This window comes from Chiloscyllium plagiosum, chromosome 1 (assembly GCF_004010195.1).
Source record: "Chiloscyllium plagiosum isolate BGI_BamShark_2017 chromosome 1, ASM401019v2, whole genome shotgun sequence".
Taxonomy (NCBI): domain Eukaryota; kingdom Metazoa; phylum Chordata; class Chondrichthyes; order Orectolobiformes; family Hemiscylliidae; genus Chiloscyllium; species Chiloscyllium plagiosum.
The window spans coordinates 99063794-99077795 of NC_057710.1; the positions used below are offsets into that span (position 1 = coordinate 99063794).

The 14002-nt window shown below is 39.2% G+C and overlaps 1 protein-coding gene across 6 annotated transcripts in view; it reads left to right on the forward strand.

Annotated features, from left to right (window-relative positions):
• Positions 1-10174, forward strand: part of LOC122551387 (RELT-like protein 1) — a 77596-nt gene extending 67422 nt beyond the window's left edge. For 2 of the 6 annotated variants that reach the window (XM_043693229.1, XM_043693199.1), the window contains exons 6-8: positions 1120-1264; positions 2238-2282; positions 6824-10174. In XM_043693229.1, coding sequence (XP_043549164.1) covers positions 1120-1264; positions 2238-2270 — 178 coding nt within the window. In that variant the 3' untranslated portion in view covers positions 2271-2282; positions 6824-10174. The remainder of the gene's footprint in view (positions 1-1119; positions 1265-2237; positions 2283-6823) is intronic. The other 4 variants (XR_006312096.1, XR_006312094.1, XR_006312095.1 and 1 more) reach the window with 4 other exon arrangements.
• The last annotated feature ends 3828 nt before the right edge of the window (positions 10175-14002 follow it).

Genomic DNA, 14002 nt, shown 5'->3' on the forward strand with positions numbered 1-14002 from the left:
TATATCCCTGATGGTGGGGTCCGTTTGGAGGTGGCGGAAATGACGATGGATGATATGATGTATATGGAGGTTGATGGGGTGGTAGGTGAGGACCAGTGGGGTTCTGTCCTGGTGGTGATTGGAGGGGCAGGGCTCAAGGGCGGAGGAGCGGGAAGTAGAAAAGATGCGGTGGAGAGCATCGTTGATCAAGTCTGGGGGGAAATTGCGGTCTTTGAAGAAGGAGGCCATCTGGGTTGTACGGTGTTGGAACTGGTCCTCCTGGGAGCAGATGCGGCGGAGATGAAGGACTTGGGAATATGGGTTGGCATTTTTACAGGGGGCAGGGTGGGAGGAGGTGTAGTCTAGGTAGCTGTGGGAGTTGGTCGGTTTATAGTAAATGTCCGTGTTGAGTCTACGTATTTAGACTACAGACCAATTTAGTCTCCCATTTATTGTCAGAAAAATGTTGGAATCAATTCTTAGATTTGGAATGAAGGATATCTGGAAAATAATAGGCTAATCAAGCAGAGTCAGCATGGCTCCATGAAAGTGAAATTGTATCTGACTGATTTTTTTAAAGAGATTTTTGAAGAAATTTGAACCAGTATGGATAGAGGAAAACTTGGAGATGTGTTGTAGTTTTGACTTCCAGAAGGTCTTCGAAAAGATACCTCACAAAAGATTAGCCATGATCTATTGAATGGTGGAGCAGATTTGAGGGGCAAAATGGCCAATTGCTGTTCCTATTTCTTATGGTCTTATTGTCTAAGATCACTATTCATTGAGATCATGGCTGAAGTGAGTTTGTTGGGGGTGGGGATGGGTGGGGGGTGGTGGCCTGTTTCTATCTCTTATCATCTTAAGATACATTTCTATTCCAGCAAGCTGAGCACTGTTACAACTTGAGAGTTCTCTGTTGTGACAAGTTCTGAATTTTAGTTGTTTAAACTCTCATCTTCAGGAGGCACTATATCGAGTGCAACAGTGAACTAAATGTGAGTTTTCTTTTGAGAGAGTTATGTATATTGAGCAATTAATGTCTAGGTGGAAAGAGAGATAAACTAAGATATAAATATTAATCCAGCATTATTTGTATAATGCTTGTGTAGATGACCTATTCTCACTGGTTTATCCTCCTAGGTTTCGTGTTACACATGTTGATCCTAAATCTCATTCTAATCATCAAAAGGTGTTGATTGCTGAACCTCCAGATGATATGTGTAATGAGGCAAATACAGACAACCAAGAAGTTCCAAACCAACCAGGAAAATTGGATGCAAAAGAGGTGAGTGAAACAATTCACTGAAGACACAATTGTTTCTTGCCCAATAAGAAAATAGAACCATTCCTGAGTTTCACATAAATGTTGTGCTTTTCGGGCGTCCGTCATCAGTTTTATTTCCAACTTTTAAGGAAGCACCTATTCTGCCCCGTTTCAGCTGCAGAAACTCTTATTTGTGTCTTTATTACATCTTAAGTTTGAAATTCTGATGCTCTAGTGAATTGTGACCTCTATAAATTTAAGGTCATTCAAAATTCAGCAGTCCTTTCCTTAACTTGCCTTAGGTCATATTCACATAGCAACCATGTGCTCACTGACTTACACTGGCTCCTATCAAGCTACTTGATGTTAAAGTTGTAATCCTTGGTTGCAAATCTTTCCATGGTGTTGCTCCTTTCTCTAATCCCCTCCAGCTTCACTCACTATCTTTTGAGATATCTGCACCAAACTAATGCAGGCTTCCTAATGGTCCCCAATATTAATTGTTCCACTACCGGTTTCTGTGAATAGAAGAGTTGCTTAACAGTGTGAATTGAACCTGGTCCCTGAGGATTGCAGGGAAGTTGGTGGTAAAGGTTGAAATAAACAGATTTTGTTCTGTGTGAAAGCTGTCCAGTGGGTGCAGTGGTAAGGGGGACCTACAATTCAGGCACTTTAATGGATGTAAGGTTGCAAGAACCATTTGCCCTCAGCAAACTTCCTGCTTTGATTGCGCTGCATTTTGGGCCCGTTGTTCAGAGTCTTATTTCAAGGACAGAATTCTGATCAGCGTTTCAGGTCTGTGACCCTTTATCCGCCAGGAACAAGGCAGTAAGTTTGATTCTACTGAGGATTATCAAAATCTGAAAGTATTTTCGAGCCGCTTGTTCGAAAAAAGGTTTTGCATTTTTGTAAGTAATCTCTTTAGTTGCATTGCTAAGTTCTTGTTTTCAGGAGTACATTCACTTTAAATCCTTCTATAATATCATCTTTTCAGGAAACTTTGCAGGAAACTAAGGATTTGCAGTGAGTTTGTGATTTGGTAAGATATTTTCTCATATTTCTAGAAATTTAAAATTATGGAATTGTGTTCATTATTTTGATTAATTTATCCTTTTATGTGCCAAGAGATATCTCCACTTTCATGTTTGGTTGAATGCCTACTCTTTTGTTTCTGTCTTGTTGAAGAGAGGAGTGGTTGAGGGCTTGCACCCAGGGTTGGGGTTTAGGTCCCAATAGCTGTTTCTCTCCCATCTCAATCAATGTGTTGTAAAATTTTAAGATTTGAGTTTAATTGATAACATGTATCTTATTAGCTAATCAAGTTCTTGGTTTGGAACTATTAGTGTCCGATCTGAGACAACAATGTTACTCGAGCTATGGCTAACACTCCTAACTCACTCAAAAATCTTAAATCCCATAAAACAAACACCTTATCTTGTGTGGATTGTATATGGTCTGGTTCTATACTTCATATCTCAAGTAATTTACTCATTTATACGAAGACTAATTATGACTTATTGAAAATGTTACAGCATTCTTTCTTGGCCTGTAGACATCACTGGTTAGGCCAGCATTTCTTAACTCTGTCTGCAATTTAACATGCTGGTGAGCCACCAGGTTAGATTCAGTACAGTCCATTTGTGTACACACAATACTATTAAGAAGGGCGTGCCAGGACCTTGACCCAGTGAAGGAATTTTGGTGCATTCCAAATCTGGATGGTGTACGGCTAGGAAGGGAACTTGCAAGAGGTGGTGGTGTTCCTTTGGTGTCCTCTGTCTTTATTCTTTTAGATGGTGGAGATTGCAAGTTTGGAAGGTTCTGTTGAAGGAGACTTGATGGGTTGCTGCAGTGCATCACATATACAGGCCACACTGCTAGCACTGTGCATCAAACAGGCAGACAGTGCATTACCCTCTCAGACAGGTTCACGGTTTTTTTGGGGAGGATGACCTTGGGGGAAAGCAGCAGCCAGGTCAGTGACACCATGATTGGCACTGTTGTACAGCAGGGAGAGTTAGTGTTGGAGAGCAATAGTGATACGGGACTCCATAGTCAAGGGCACAGATAGACATTTCCGTGGCCGCAAGTGATTCTCGGGGTCTGGCAGGGTCAAGGATGTAGGAATGGGAACAGAATTTCCTGAAGGAGGAGGGTGAGCAGCTGGAGGTTGTGATCCATATTGGTAGGAACAACATGGGCAGAAAGAGCGATGAGGTCCTGCAAATGGAGTTGGGTATGAAGTTGACAACTAGAGTCTCTAGGATTGTAATCTTGAAAGTGCTCCATGTGCCAGTGAGGCAAGGAACAGGAAGATAGTACAGTTACGTACATGGTAAAGCACGGGTGTACGAGGAAGGGCTTCAGGTATACAGGTAATTGGAATGTCTCCTGGGACAGGAGGGACCTTTACGAGACAGGCAGGTTGCACCTAAACTGGAGGGGAGGTTTGCAAGTGCCATATTGGGAGGGCTTAAACTAAAGCGCAAGGGGAGCAGGGACCAGAGCAGTAGGTCAGCAAGTGAAATGACCGAGGAGTCTGAGACTAAGGCCAGTAGGACTAAGGCGAAGAACAAACTGGGGGAGGTTACGAAACACCACGGGATTGGTGCTCTGAAGTTTATTTGTTTTAACATGAGGAGTATGACAGCTAAGGCAGTTGAATTTGGTACATATAATTATGGTGTTTTAGTTATTACAGAGACTTGGTTGAGAGACAGACAAGACTGGCAGCTTAATGTTCTGAGATTTAGATGTTTCAGGCATGAAAGAGGAATAGGAAGAGTGCAATCATTTGAGGATTGTACTACGGGCCTCCAAACAGCCAGTGGGAGATCAAGGAACAGCTATATGGATGGATCATGGATAAGCGTAAAACACAAGGTTGGTATTATAGGTGATTTTTAACTTCACCTATATTGACTAGAAATTTCTTACTGCAGGGGCTTGGATGAGGGCGAATTTGTTAGGTGTGTCCAGAATGGTTTGTCCTGAAATAGTGTGTAAATAGCCCAATTAAGGAAGGGCCACACTAGACCTGATACTGGGGAATGAGCCCAGCTAGGTGATTAGTGTTTTACTGGAGGAGCATTTCTGGGACAGTGACCATAACTCCTTAAGCTTCAAGTTACTTATGGATAAGAAGAGTAACAAGGTTATATCCCATGTAATGCAGGAGAACTACCATTTAGATACAAAATTGGCTCTGGTAGGTGACCAAGTGTTGGTGAAGGGTTGCTTTTTGGACTGGAGACCTGTGACCGGTGGTGTTCCACAAGAATGCTGGGTCCACTGCTTTTGTAATTCATATAAATGATTTGGATGTGAATGTAGGAGGTATGATAAGTGAGCTTGCAGATGTCACCAAAATTGCTGGTGTAGTGGACAGTGAAGAAGGATTTGTTGTCCATGCTAATTGCTCTTGATTTGAGTGGCTTGCTAGATCATTTTAAACAGCAATTCAAGATTCATCTACATTGCTGAGAATCTGAAGTCACATGTAGGTCATATCAGGTAAGGATGGCAGTTTCCTTCCCTGAAGGCTTGAGATCTAGATGGGTTTTTCCAATAATCGACAATGGTTTCATGGTCATGATTAGATTCTTTCATTCCAGACTATTTTTTTTTTAAATGGAGGAGTACTGCTTTTACAGTATATGTGTGCCTTTTGGGTGTCAGACCTATCACTAGATGCAGACTCTGATCAAAACGTATCAATATACAACAGTCCACTTGTTTCTTGCTGTTTGTTGCACTTGTTTGACAGACTGATATCCTAATGTTGAATTAGGCAGCAAAAGACTTAGCAATGTACAAGGGTTTTATTGTAAATCTATAGTTGAAACACCAGATTCCATCTTTGTTTTCTGTGCACCTCTTTTCCCCATCCAGAAGCCAACTCCCCACTGGGGAAGAGCCCACTTTTTTTATTTAAAAAAATCCTTTACCAATTAAACTGAATCCCAGTTAACAAGTTGTAGCAAAAGCTGTCCAACAGTGGGATTAGAGCATTAGCAAAAATCAAGACTGAGAGGAAGCAAGTGGGAGATTAAATCAAAATGGTGTTACTGGGAAGATGATCCATTCCAAAGTTTGAAGTTGCTGGTTGACAATGTGCTTTCTGTCCAAGGTCCTATAGGAACAGATATAGTTGAGAAACATTGTTCTTAGTCAGTTAACACCTGTTATGTGTTCATTGGAATTTAGGTGCTTTGTTTTTGGACTATTTGATTTGATTTATTGTAGTCACATATACCTAGGTACCATGAAAAGCTTTTTTGTGAGCAGTACAGGCAGATCGTAGCAAACAAAAACATACAGATCATAGAGCACTTAGAGCAAGGCATTCGGGTTACAACAGCAGAGGAGGTGCACAAAGCAAGATCAACATTATTTGAAGTTCGAGAGTTCTAACTTTCATCAGTCTATTAACAACAGCTGTTCTTGAGCCTGTTGTTGCGTGTGTTCAAACTTCAGCATCTTCTGCCTGACAAGATGTAAGAGTATCACTGGGGTGAGGGGTCTTTGATGATGTTAGCAGCCTTTCCGAGAAGTTTAAATGGGATCCATGGATGGGAGTTTGGCTTCCGTGATGGTCTGGGCTGTGCACACAGCGTTCTATAGTTTCTTCGTCCTGGGCAGAGAAGTTACTGTACCAGGCCATTATGCACTCAGGTAATATGCTTTCGATGGTGCATCTGTAAAACTGGTGAGAGTCCTTATGGACATGCCAAATTTCCTAAGCAGTCTGAGGAAGAAGAGATGGTGGTGTGTGTACTTGACTGTCACATCTATGTGGGAGGTCCAGGACAGATTGTCGGTTATTGTCACTGCTAGGAACCTGATGTTCTTAACCTTCTCCGCTTCTGCTCGTTGATGTAGTTGGGGTGTGTCCTCCTTCTTCCTGAAGTCAATGATCAGTTCTTTTATTTTACTGAGGACAGTAGGGCTGTTGGTTAAACTGCCATGGCAATTGCGATGACTTTCTGTCAATGCACAGTTTCACCATTCCTCCTCTCCCCCAAACCTCATTGAAAGAAAATGCCATACACCTCTTATTCTGATGTGAGTATACCCCCTCCACACACTAACCTCTGGCTCCATTCCTAGAGGTCCATCGCTGTGGCATCGTCCTGCCAAATGCCCCCACTGCCTGCTGGTCAGGTAGTCAGTGTGAGTTTTGGATAGAAGTTTGGATCATTTTATTCAAATACGGTTTGGTATTAGAACTAGAAAGTCTTCCACATCCCTGATCTTGCAGTGTTCATTATCCAATAAAAGGCTTTCATGTACACCCTGCTATCCCCAGCCAGTTAGCTTTCTTAAAACCAGATGGAAGCTTTGGGCCTGACTCCTGTTCAAAGGAAATGAAAAGGGACTAAAAATTGTAATATTGAAGCAAGATGGTGACTGATTCTAAATATTTTATATTGTTGTTCTTCTAGTTTGACATTTAATGAAAATGTTTTCAAATGGAATGAGCATTTCAGTGTTGAGCAATATTCTGTTTAATTGCCCGTTATAATGAAACTGAATGTCTTCCCTGTTGTCTTGTATAACAATGAATCTTTTGTGCTTTAGCAGGGGAGAAATAAAACACCTCCGTCAAGAACAGATTGAGGAGTGATGGATATTTCTGAATGAAAACCAAAGTATGAAATTGACATTTGCATCGATGAGTGTATGATGGATTTTTTCAAATGTCTTTTGTTATATTTTTACAATGTATTTATAAATGGGAATTCAAAGATAAACTAGCAATGACCAAATCATATTAATTAAATTTTCTTCTTTGAACTTTGAATCAATATATTGGGACAGATGGTCAACATAATTGGTTTTAAAAAAAATTCTGCATTCCCTGCTGTCTCCCTCTTGTCATCTCTAACTTCGTGCCTCATAGTTGCATTCCTTTTCCCTGTAAATTTCTAATAATGTTCTAATTCCTCGCCTGATTTTCAAAAATAAGAAATAATCTAATTAAAACTCATTCAACTTAACAGGATTTTAATGATGTGAATGCCCTTAATTACACCCACTGGAAATGGGCAGCTCATCTCAGAAAATATCTGCTGATCAGAAATCTTTAGGGACCTTTTTTGGTGTTCTTCATTAGTGTGTACATACTACATTTGTGGAATTGGTATGGTATAAGTTGGCAATAAGAAGGGTTTTAATCTTTGTAATGCTATGACTGTAGGTATATGAATGGTAGAATTCTAGATAATGTCTTAACCTTTGTCCCCAAATATATTCAGCTGATACAATGTACACAATTGGATAGATGCTATTAGTTTTGTTTCCTTTGCAACAGGAAAGTATGCAGTCATACTATTTTAAGGCAGTTTCTTTTGATATTCGGGAGGGGAAAGTATGACCTGAGTGTGAAAGAATTTGTGGTTTTTAGAAGGAAATCTTTTCTTGTTACTTAATGTTCACATCATGGCATTAAATGGTTTGAGAACAAAGATACCGAAGTAATTGGACAGGTTTTATGATAAAAATGCTTAACCTAGAAATGAATTTGTTACTTAAGCTAAATTTTAAAAATAATTTCAAGATGTAATTTTTGTATCCCAAAGGCCCTGGATTTGATTCCTACTGTGTGATAAATTCTGACAGCTCTTGAGATGCTACATTGGCTATTGTGTGATAGAACAAAAAAATCCTGGAAAGATTCTCTCTCTTGTCCAGGAGAGAAATGTTCCTGCATGGAGATTAAGTAAAGCCATTATGGTTAGTTGTATTGCCCACCATTTTCCAGGAACCTGCTGACTTACTCAGTGGGGTTTCCTGATTGGGAAAAGTCACTTAAAGTGAGGTGCTGAATGGCATCCTCCTCCCACAAGTTATTCTAAATTTGCACTCCTGAGATGAGAAGATTGCAGGAGAAGGGTGTAACCAAGCATAAATAGACATGCTCCATTGTGTCCAGTTGCTTTACTAAGATGTAAATTCTGCAAGTATGCATTGATGTTTGAAATGAATGCAACATGGTGATTTGGCCTAATCATTACAGAAAATAGCTAATTTAACTAATGTGGATTGCAGAAGCTTCATTTCTTTGCGATTTTTCTGTGCAGTGATATCTTTCATAGCTGTTCAAACAATGCATATGTATCCCGATCAAAAATTGAGACAGAGGTATCTGTCTATATTTGAGTTGTAATTTTCCACGAGAGTGGTGTCTTTAGTTATAAATGCAGTATGTTTTTTGTGGTTGATTTTGTACCTCTAATGCCAAATATGGTTGGTCTCGAAGCTTCCCTGTGAGAGGAAAGTTAATTCATTTTTATTTGCAAATTTACATGACTACAAAAATGGGAATCAACCTGCATAGATGAATGCAGTGATACTTATTTCAGGACCAAACTGGCATGATAGTTTAGGAATTGTATACAAGTGCTAATTGATGCAGTATTTGTAAACACACTTTTGTAAAGGAAAATGACATAGTTACGTTTGAAAAAAATACTATTGTAAAATATAATTATAAATATAACTTTTCAAGCCAGCTTAATGGATATTGGCATTCTCCATTGTGTCTTATAAATTAGAAGACTGGAAGTTTGCTTTGTGTGCATGAGCAAGGTTACTGTCATTCATTTATTATCCAGCAGTCCTTGTTGGAAAGTGTACTTAACTGGACGAGAAATGAAAGCATCATCAAGATGAGCTAGAATATACTGCTGCATGGTGAATAACCTTATTGCAGTAATAGTCTGTGTTCACATGAAGAATGTGCTCTATGCTTTTTCCTTCTAAGAAACCTTTTTAACACTATAATAATAAATGTTTAGTGAGCATTGACCAGACAGTAAATAGTTACCAAGATTTGTTTTGTAATGTTTACATTGTAATTATGTGCAATAATGCTTCTTTAACAAATGAGACACATCTACGTATATACTTGTGATGAAAACTGTCTTATTCCAATATTATGATAATTAATTTTCTTGCAGGTGTATTTGTTCTTTGAATAAGCATCAGGGAAAATGGAACCACTGAGGCTTCAAGTTGTGTGAATATTTAGTTATGGGTTCTGCTGACCTTTACTCCCATGTTGAAGAGCTGCCGACAAAATTTTGTTTAAAGGGGTAATTAAGCTGACTGAGGAAACCTTTTTGTGTTGATCCTAGGCATAGTAACACTACAGATGTTCTATCAGCTCCTCGTCTAGAAATCCTAATTCAAAACCTATATACTTGGGAGTAGTCCATTGTGAGTGCAATCAATTATTAGTTAAAACAAATGTGGTGTTCTGCAGCAAATGAAGTTGCCTTATAGGAAATGTTGCAACCGCTTATTCTGAGTAATGTGAAGCATTTAATACTTAAGGCAGCTTTATAATTAGGTGGTGCACTTTAAAAAGCAATAGCCGTAAATGGCATCTATTCTAGAAATGTTACTTTGTGCAGTATTCATATTTTAAACTCTAAGTCTTTGAAATAATGTCAAGTTTTCAGTCGTAATTTCCTTCATGTGAATATGTATACATTTTGGGATTTTATCATTTTATAGATGTATGTTATCTGTATATCTTTCTCCTTTATAAATGCTACACCTTTGGAAGGATTTTTTTTATTGAACCGCTTGTTTGTGTAGACATCTTCAGATTGCAACATATGTTTTGAATAACACTCAAATTGAGGAAAATGTTTAATTCAAATCTGGAAATTTAATCCATAGTACCTGTATTTGAGTTTCAACAAACAACTACTATTGCTTCCATTTATATAATGCTGCAAATTTACATTTCAAACATTTAAAAAGAAATGTGAGTTAAGCAGATCAACATTTAAATAAAATATCTTTCGATATGCAGTTACTGTTGCCTACTTGGATATTGTCTTTCAAACTGGCACATTAATCATTCACTATTTACAATTGTTATCAGATTTGTAACATTTTGAATAAAATCTTGAAATATGATCAATTTTGTAAAACTTTGCTTTCAGTGGAGTTCTGCTATGCCTCTGACATGATGTTTAAGACTAGGGTAATTTAACAGTAGTATGTATATAAAAATGTGTGTGTGTGTGTGTCCTATGTATATGGCAAATATGAGTTAAAAGACAAACTGTGGTTAGAAAACTGTAGAGGATGTCAAATAACAAATGTGGTCAAGACAGCCCCCATGAATTACCCAATGACTCTTGTAATGTTGGTGGGGGGAGGGGATTGTTTTCAAAGAGTAAAACCCTTTTACTTAAAACCAAATTCTTCATTTATGATAACAGGGTTCTCTGTCGTGCTTAATATAATGAGGTATGAATAACACATCTTTATGAATGAAGTAGAATTTATGCAAAATTTTATGTATATGTGACAAGCAGTGAGGATAATAGTTTTCTTACTTCTAAATTGGCATCCAATGTAAAAAATTTTTATCCCAACTAAATTTTAATTCTGAATCTAAAGCAAATGCATAGCACTTCACAAATCATGCTTTCATTCTCAAAGTATGAAACTCAACTACTTCCTTTCTTATTACCTCATTAATTCTCATGAGGATTGCTTGAATAACACAAAAATGTTCTTAGAATTTCCAATTCTATGCAAGACATTTTTTTGCTCCATGATTTCATTTTTTATGATGTTATAAATTCTGGACAGGTTCCTGCTGATTGATGGATGACAATGTAACCTCACTACTTGAGAAAACAAGGAAAAATGGAGGATTACAGATCTTTGGCTTGATAGAAAGGAGATTGTTAGAATCTGTTATAAAAGATATGATAACTGAACATTTAGAAAATAATGGTGAAATTAGACAGAGTTGCTGCATATTTATGAAAAGAAAATTGTGTTTGTAAAACCTGTTGGAGCTTTTTGAGGATGTTTCTTCCATACCAATGACCACTAGCATCTACAAGGAAAGGACAGCAAGTACATGCAGGTACGGCAAGCAAATAGGAAGGGAAATGGTATATTGGCCTTCCTTCCAAGGAGGTGAGAGTATAGGAGTAAAAGTGTCTTGCAGTTGGACAAAGCCATAGTGAGACAACAACTGCAATATAATAAGTGCTTTGGTCTCATTTAAGGAAGATATAGTTCACTAGATTAATTCATGGGATGGCAGAGAAATGACAAATGATCCTTCTCACTTAGTCTTAACAATAAATCAATCAACTGTATTTTAGTCACGTGAGATACAGTGAAAAGTTGTTTTGTGTGCTATACAATTAGATCAAATCATAGTGCTGACACAACTTGACCAACCAACGCTTTTTAAACAACATAACCAGAGCACAGGGGGTTTACCAACTTTTAAATAACAGACAGAGATTTGGAAATGCAAAGACATCGAAGGAATTACTTCTCAAAGGACAGGAGCAGCAACATGTGTTTAAGTTTTCCTTTCACATGTCACACTGAATTTTAAATCTTTGTACCTTCCAATTTAACCTTAGCTTCAAGTTTTATTTTGTCTTTTGCCTTCTCTGTATATACAATAAATAGCTACAGCTGCAGAACTGATCAGTTTAAATGTGCAATTGACTTTTAGCTCTTTATTCTGCTCCGAATCAATGTCAAAATGCCCTCCAATAGATCTCTAACCTCAAGTAAGAACAGAGTGGGCTGGAGAAACTCAGCAGGGTTGAGCAGCACTATCGATAGAAAATACTGTTAATGTTTCATGTCCAGTGCCCCTTTGTCAGAATTGGGTTCTTATCTTGGAGTCATGAAAGCATATACTTAAAGTCATCAAAATTACATGTTCTGACCAGTTTTCCATGGGCAGTTTAAAAACACATGTTATCTCTGCACTATCATAACACCTCGCTGATCTACTTACTGTAGGTTTCTGTGCATTAATGCTTCGGGCCACAGCACCAACTGTCATTGCAATGCTGTTACAAAGACAAATAATGTGCAGGTACAGGCTCCACTCCCAGCCTGGACCAGCTTGCATCTCAGGTCTGCTCAGTGGCTCACTCAACTTACACTTGAATTGCTCACAGCATCTTGCCCTTCCCTTGCCTTTGCCTATCCTACGTTTTAACGCAGGCACTAAAACAGGCTGCTTGTTAGTAGTCATCAATCCACACAGTGGATATATTGCTGCATGTCACTCTGCTGTATCTATAGTACACCTGCACCACATGCCAGCAGAGTATGTGGAAAACACACTGCATGTGCTTCAACCAAATGACCACATCCCAAAGTTGGAATGGAGTAGTGCTGAATCACATCTGGACAGACCGCATCTGATATCAGCCCAGTGATTTGGACACCGCTATTTATAGAAACTTCCTCTTGACTTCAGGAAGGAAGGAGGAGGGCACAACCCTGTCTACAGCATTGGTGCGGAGGTAGAGAAGGTCGAGAGTGTCAAGTTCCTAGAAGTGACAATAACTGGCAATCTGTCCTGGACTTTACACGTACATGCAACTGTTAAGAAGGCACAGCAATGTCTCCTCTTCTTCAGCTTGCTTAGGAATTCGGCAACCCCATAAGGACCCTCACCAACCTTTACAGATCCACCATAGCAACACACTATCTGTGAGCATAATGGCCTGGGTACGGCAACTGCCCTATCCAGGACTGTAAGAAACTACAAAAGGTTGTGTGCAAAGCATTGACCATCACGAAAGCCAACCTCCCATCCATGGACTTCAATTGCACTACTTATTGTCACAGAAAGGCTGCCAACATCATCAAAGGCCCCTCCAACCCCGGCATTGTTCTCTTTTTACTTCAGTCAGGCAGAAGATACAGAAACTTGATCGCATGCACCAACAGGTTCAAGAACAGCTTCTTCCCTACCATTATTAGACTGATGAATGGACCTCTCTAATTTCAGATAATGTTGATCTTGCTTTGTGCACCTACTGTGCAGCCGTAATCTTGTATGCCTCACTCTTTCTACGTGCCTTATGATTTGTATGTCCTTATTTGCTACAATCTGCCTCTGCTACTCCAAAAACACAGCTTTTCACTGAGGTACATGTGACTGCAACGAATTAAATCAAATCCAAACCCAAATGTTGAAAAATAGGGACATGAATAAGCCATTTGGCCCTTTGAGCCTGCTGTGCCATTCAATATGTTCATGATCTTTAAAAAGATTTGATTGTGAGAAGTGAGCATTGCTGGTTAGACAACATTTATTGCCCAACCATATTTGCGCTTAAGGTGATGCTAAGTTGCCTTCTTGAACCCCTGCAATTCATGTGCCGTAGGTCAACCCACAATCATCTGATCATCCAACTCAATACCATGTTCTCACTTTTTCCTTTATAACATGTGATCCCTTTAGTCCCAAGAGTTATATCTAACTCCTCCTTGAAATCATTCAATGCTTTGGTATCAACCACTTTATGTGCCTGAAATTTCCACAGGCTCACCCTTCTCTTGGTGCAGAGATTTATCCTCTTTACTACTCAGCTGTTTTGGTGGTCAGGATGAGGACCCTCATAAGCGTGAGGAGCTGAATGTTAGGTGTCCCACCCCCACGTTTTGGTCTATTCTGGAATATTCTGTCCTGTACTGAGAAAAAGGGAGGGATTGAGTAAGAGCAAAATGGGTGGTGCAGCTGTCAGTACTGGTGTAGTTGGGAGTGAGGTGTTGAGCTGGCTGGATTGAGTGGGTCTGTCAACAACACAGAGCACACGCAGGGCGAGTGGTATTGGGGTTCAGGGTTTGTGAGAACAAGAAACAAAACTGTTGGAGGCAATAGTGAGAGTGGTACCTTGGTGGGTGCAGTAACTGAGATAGAGTGAATGTGAGGAAGAGAAGATGGTGGCCAAGTGGAGA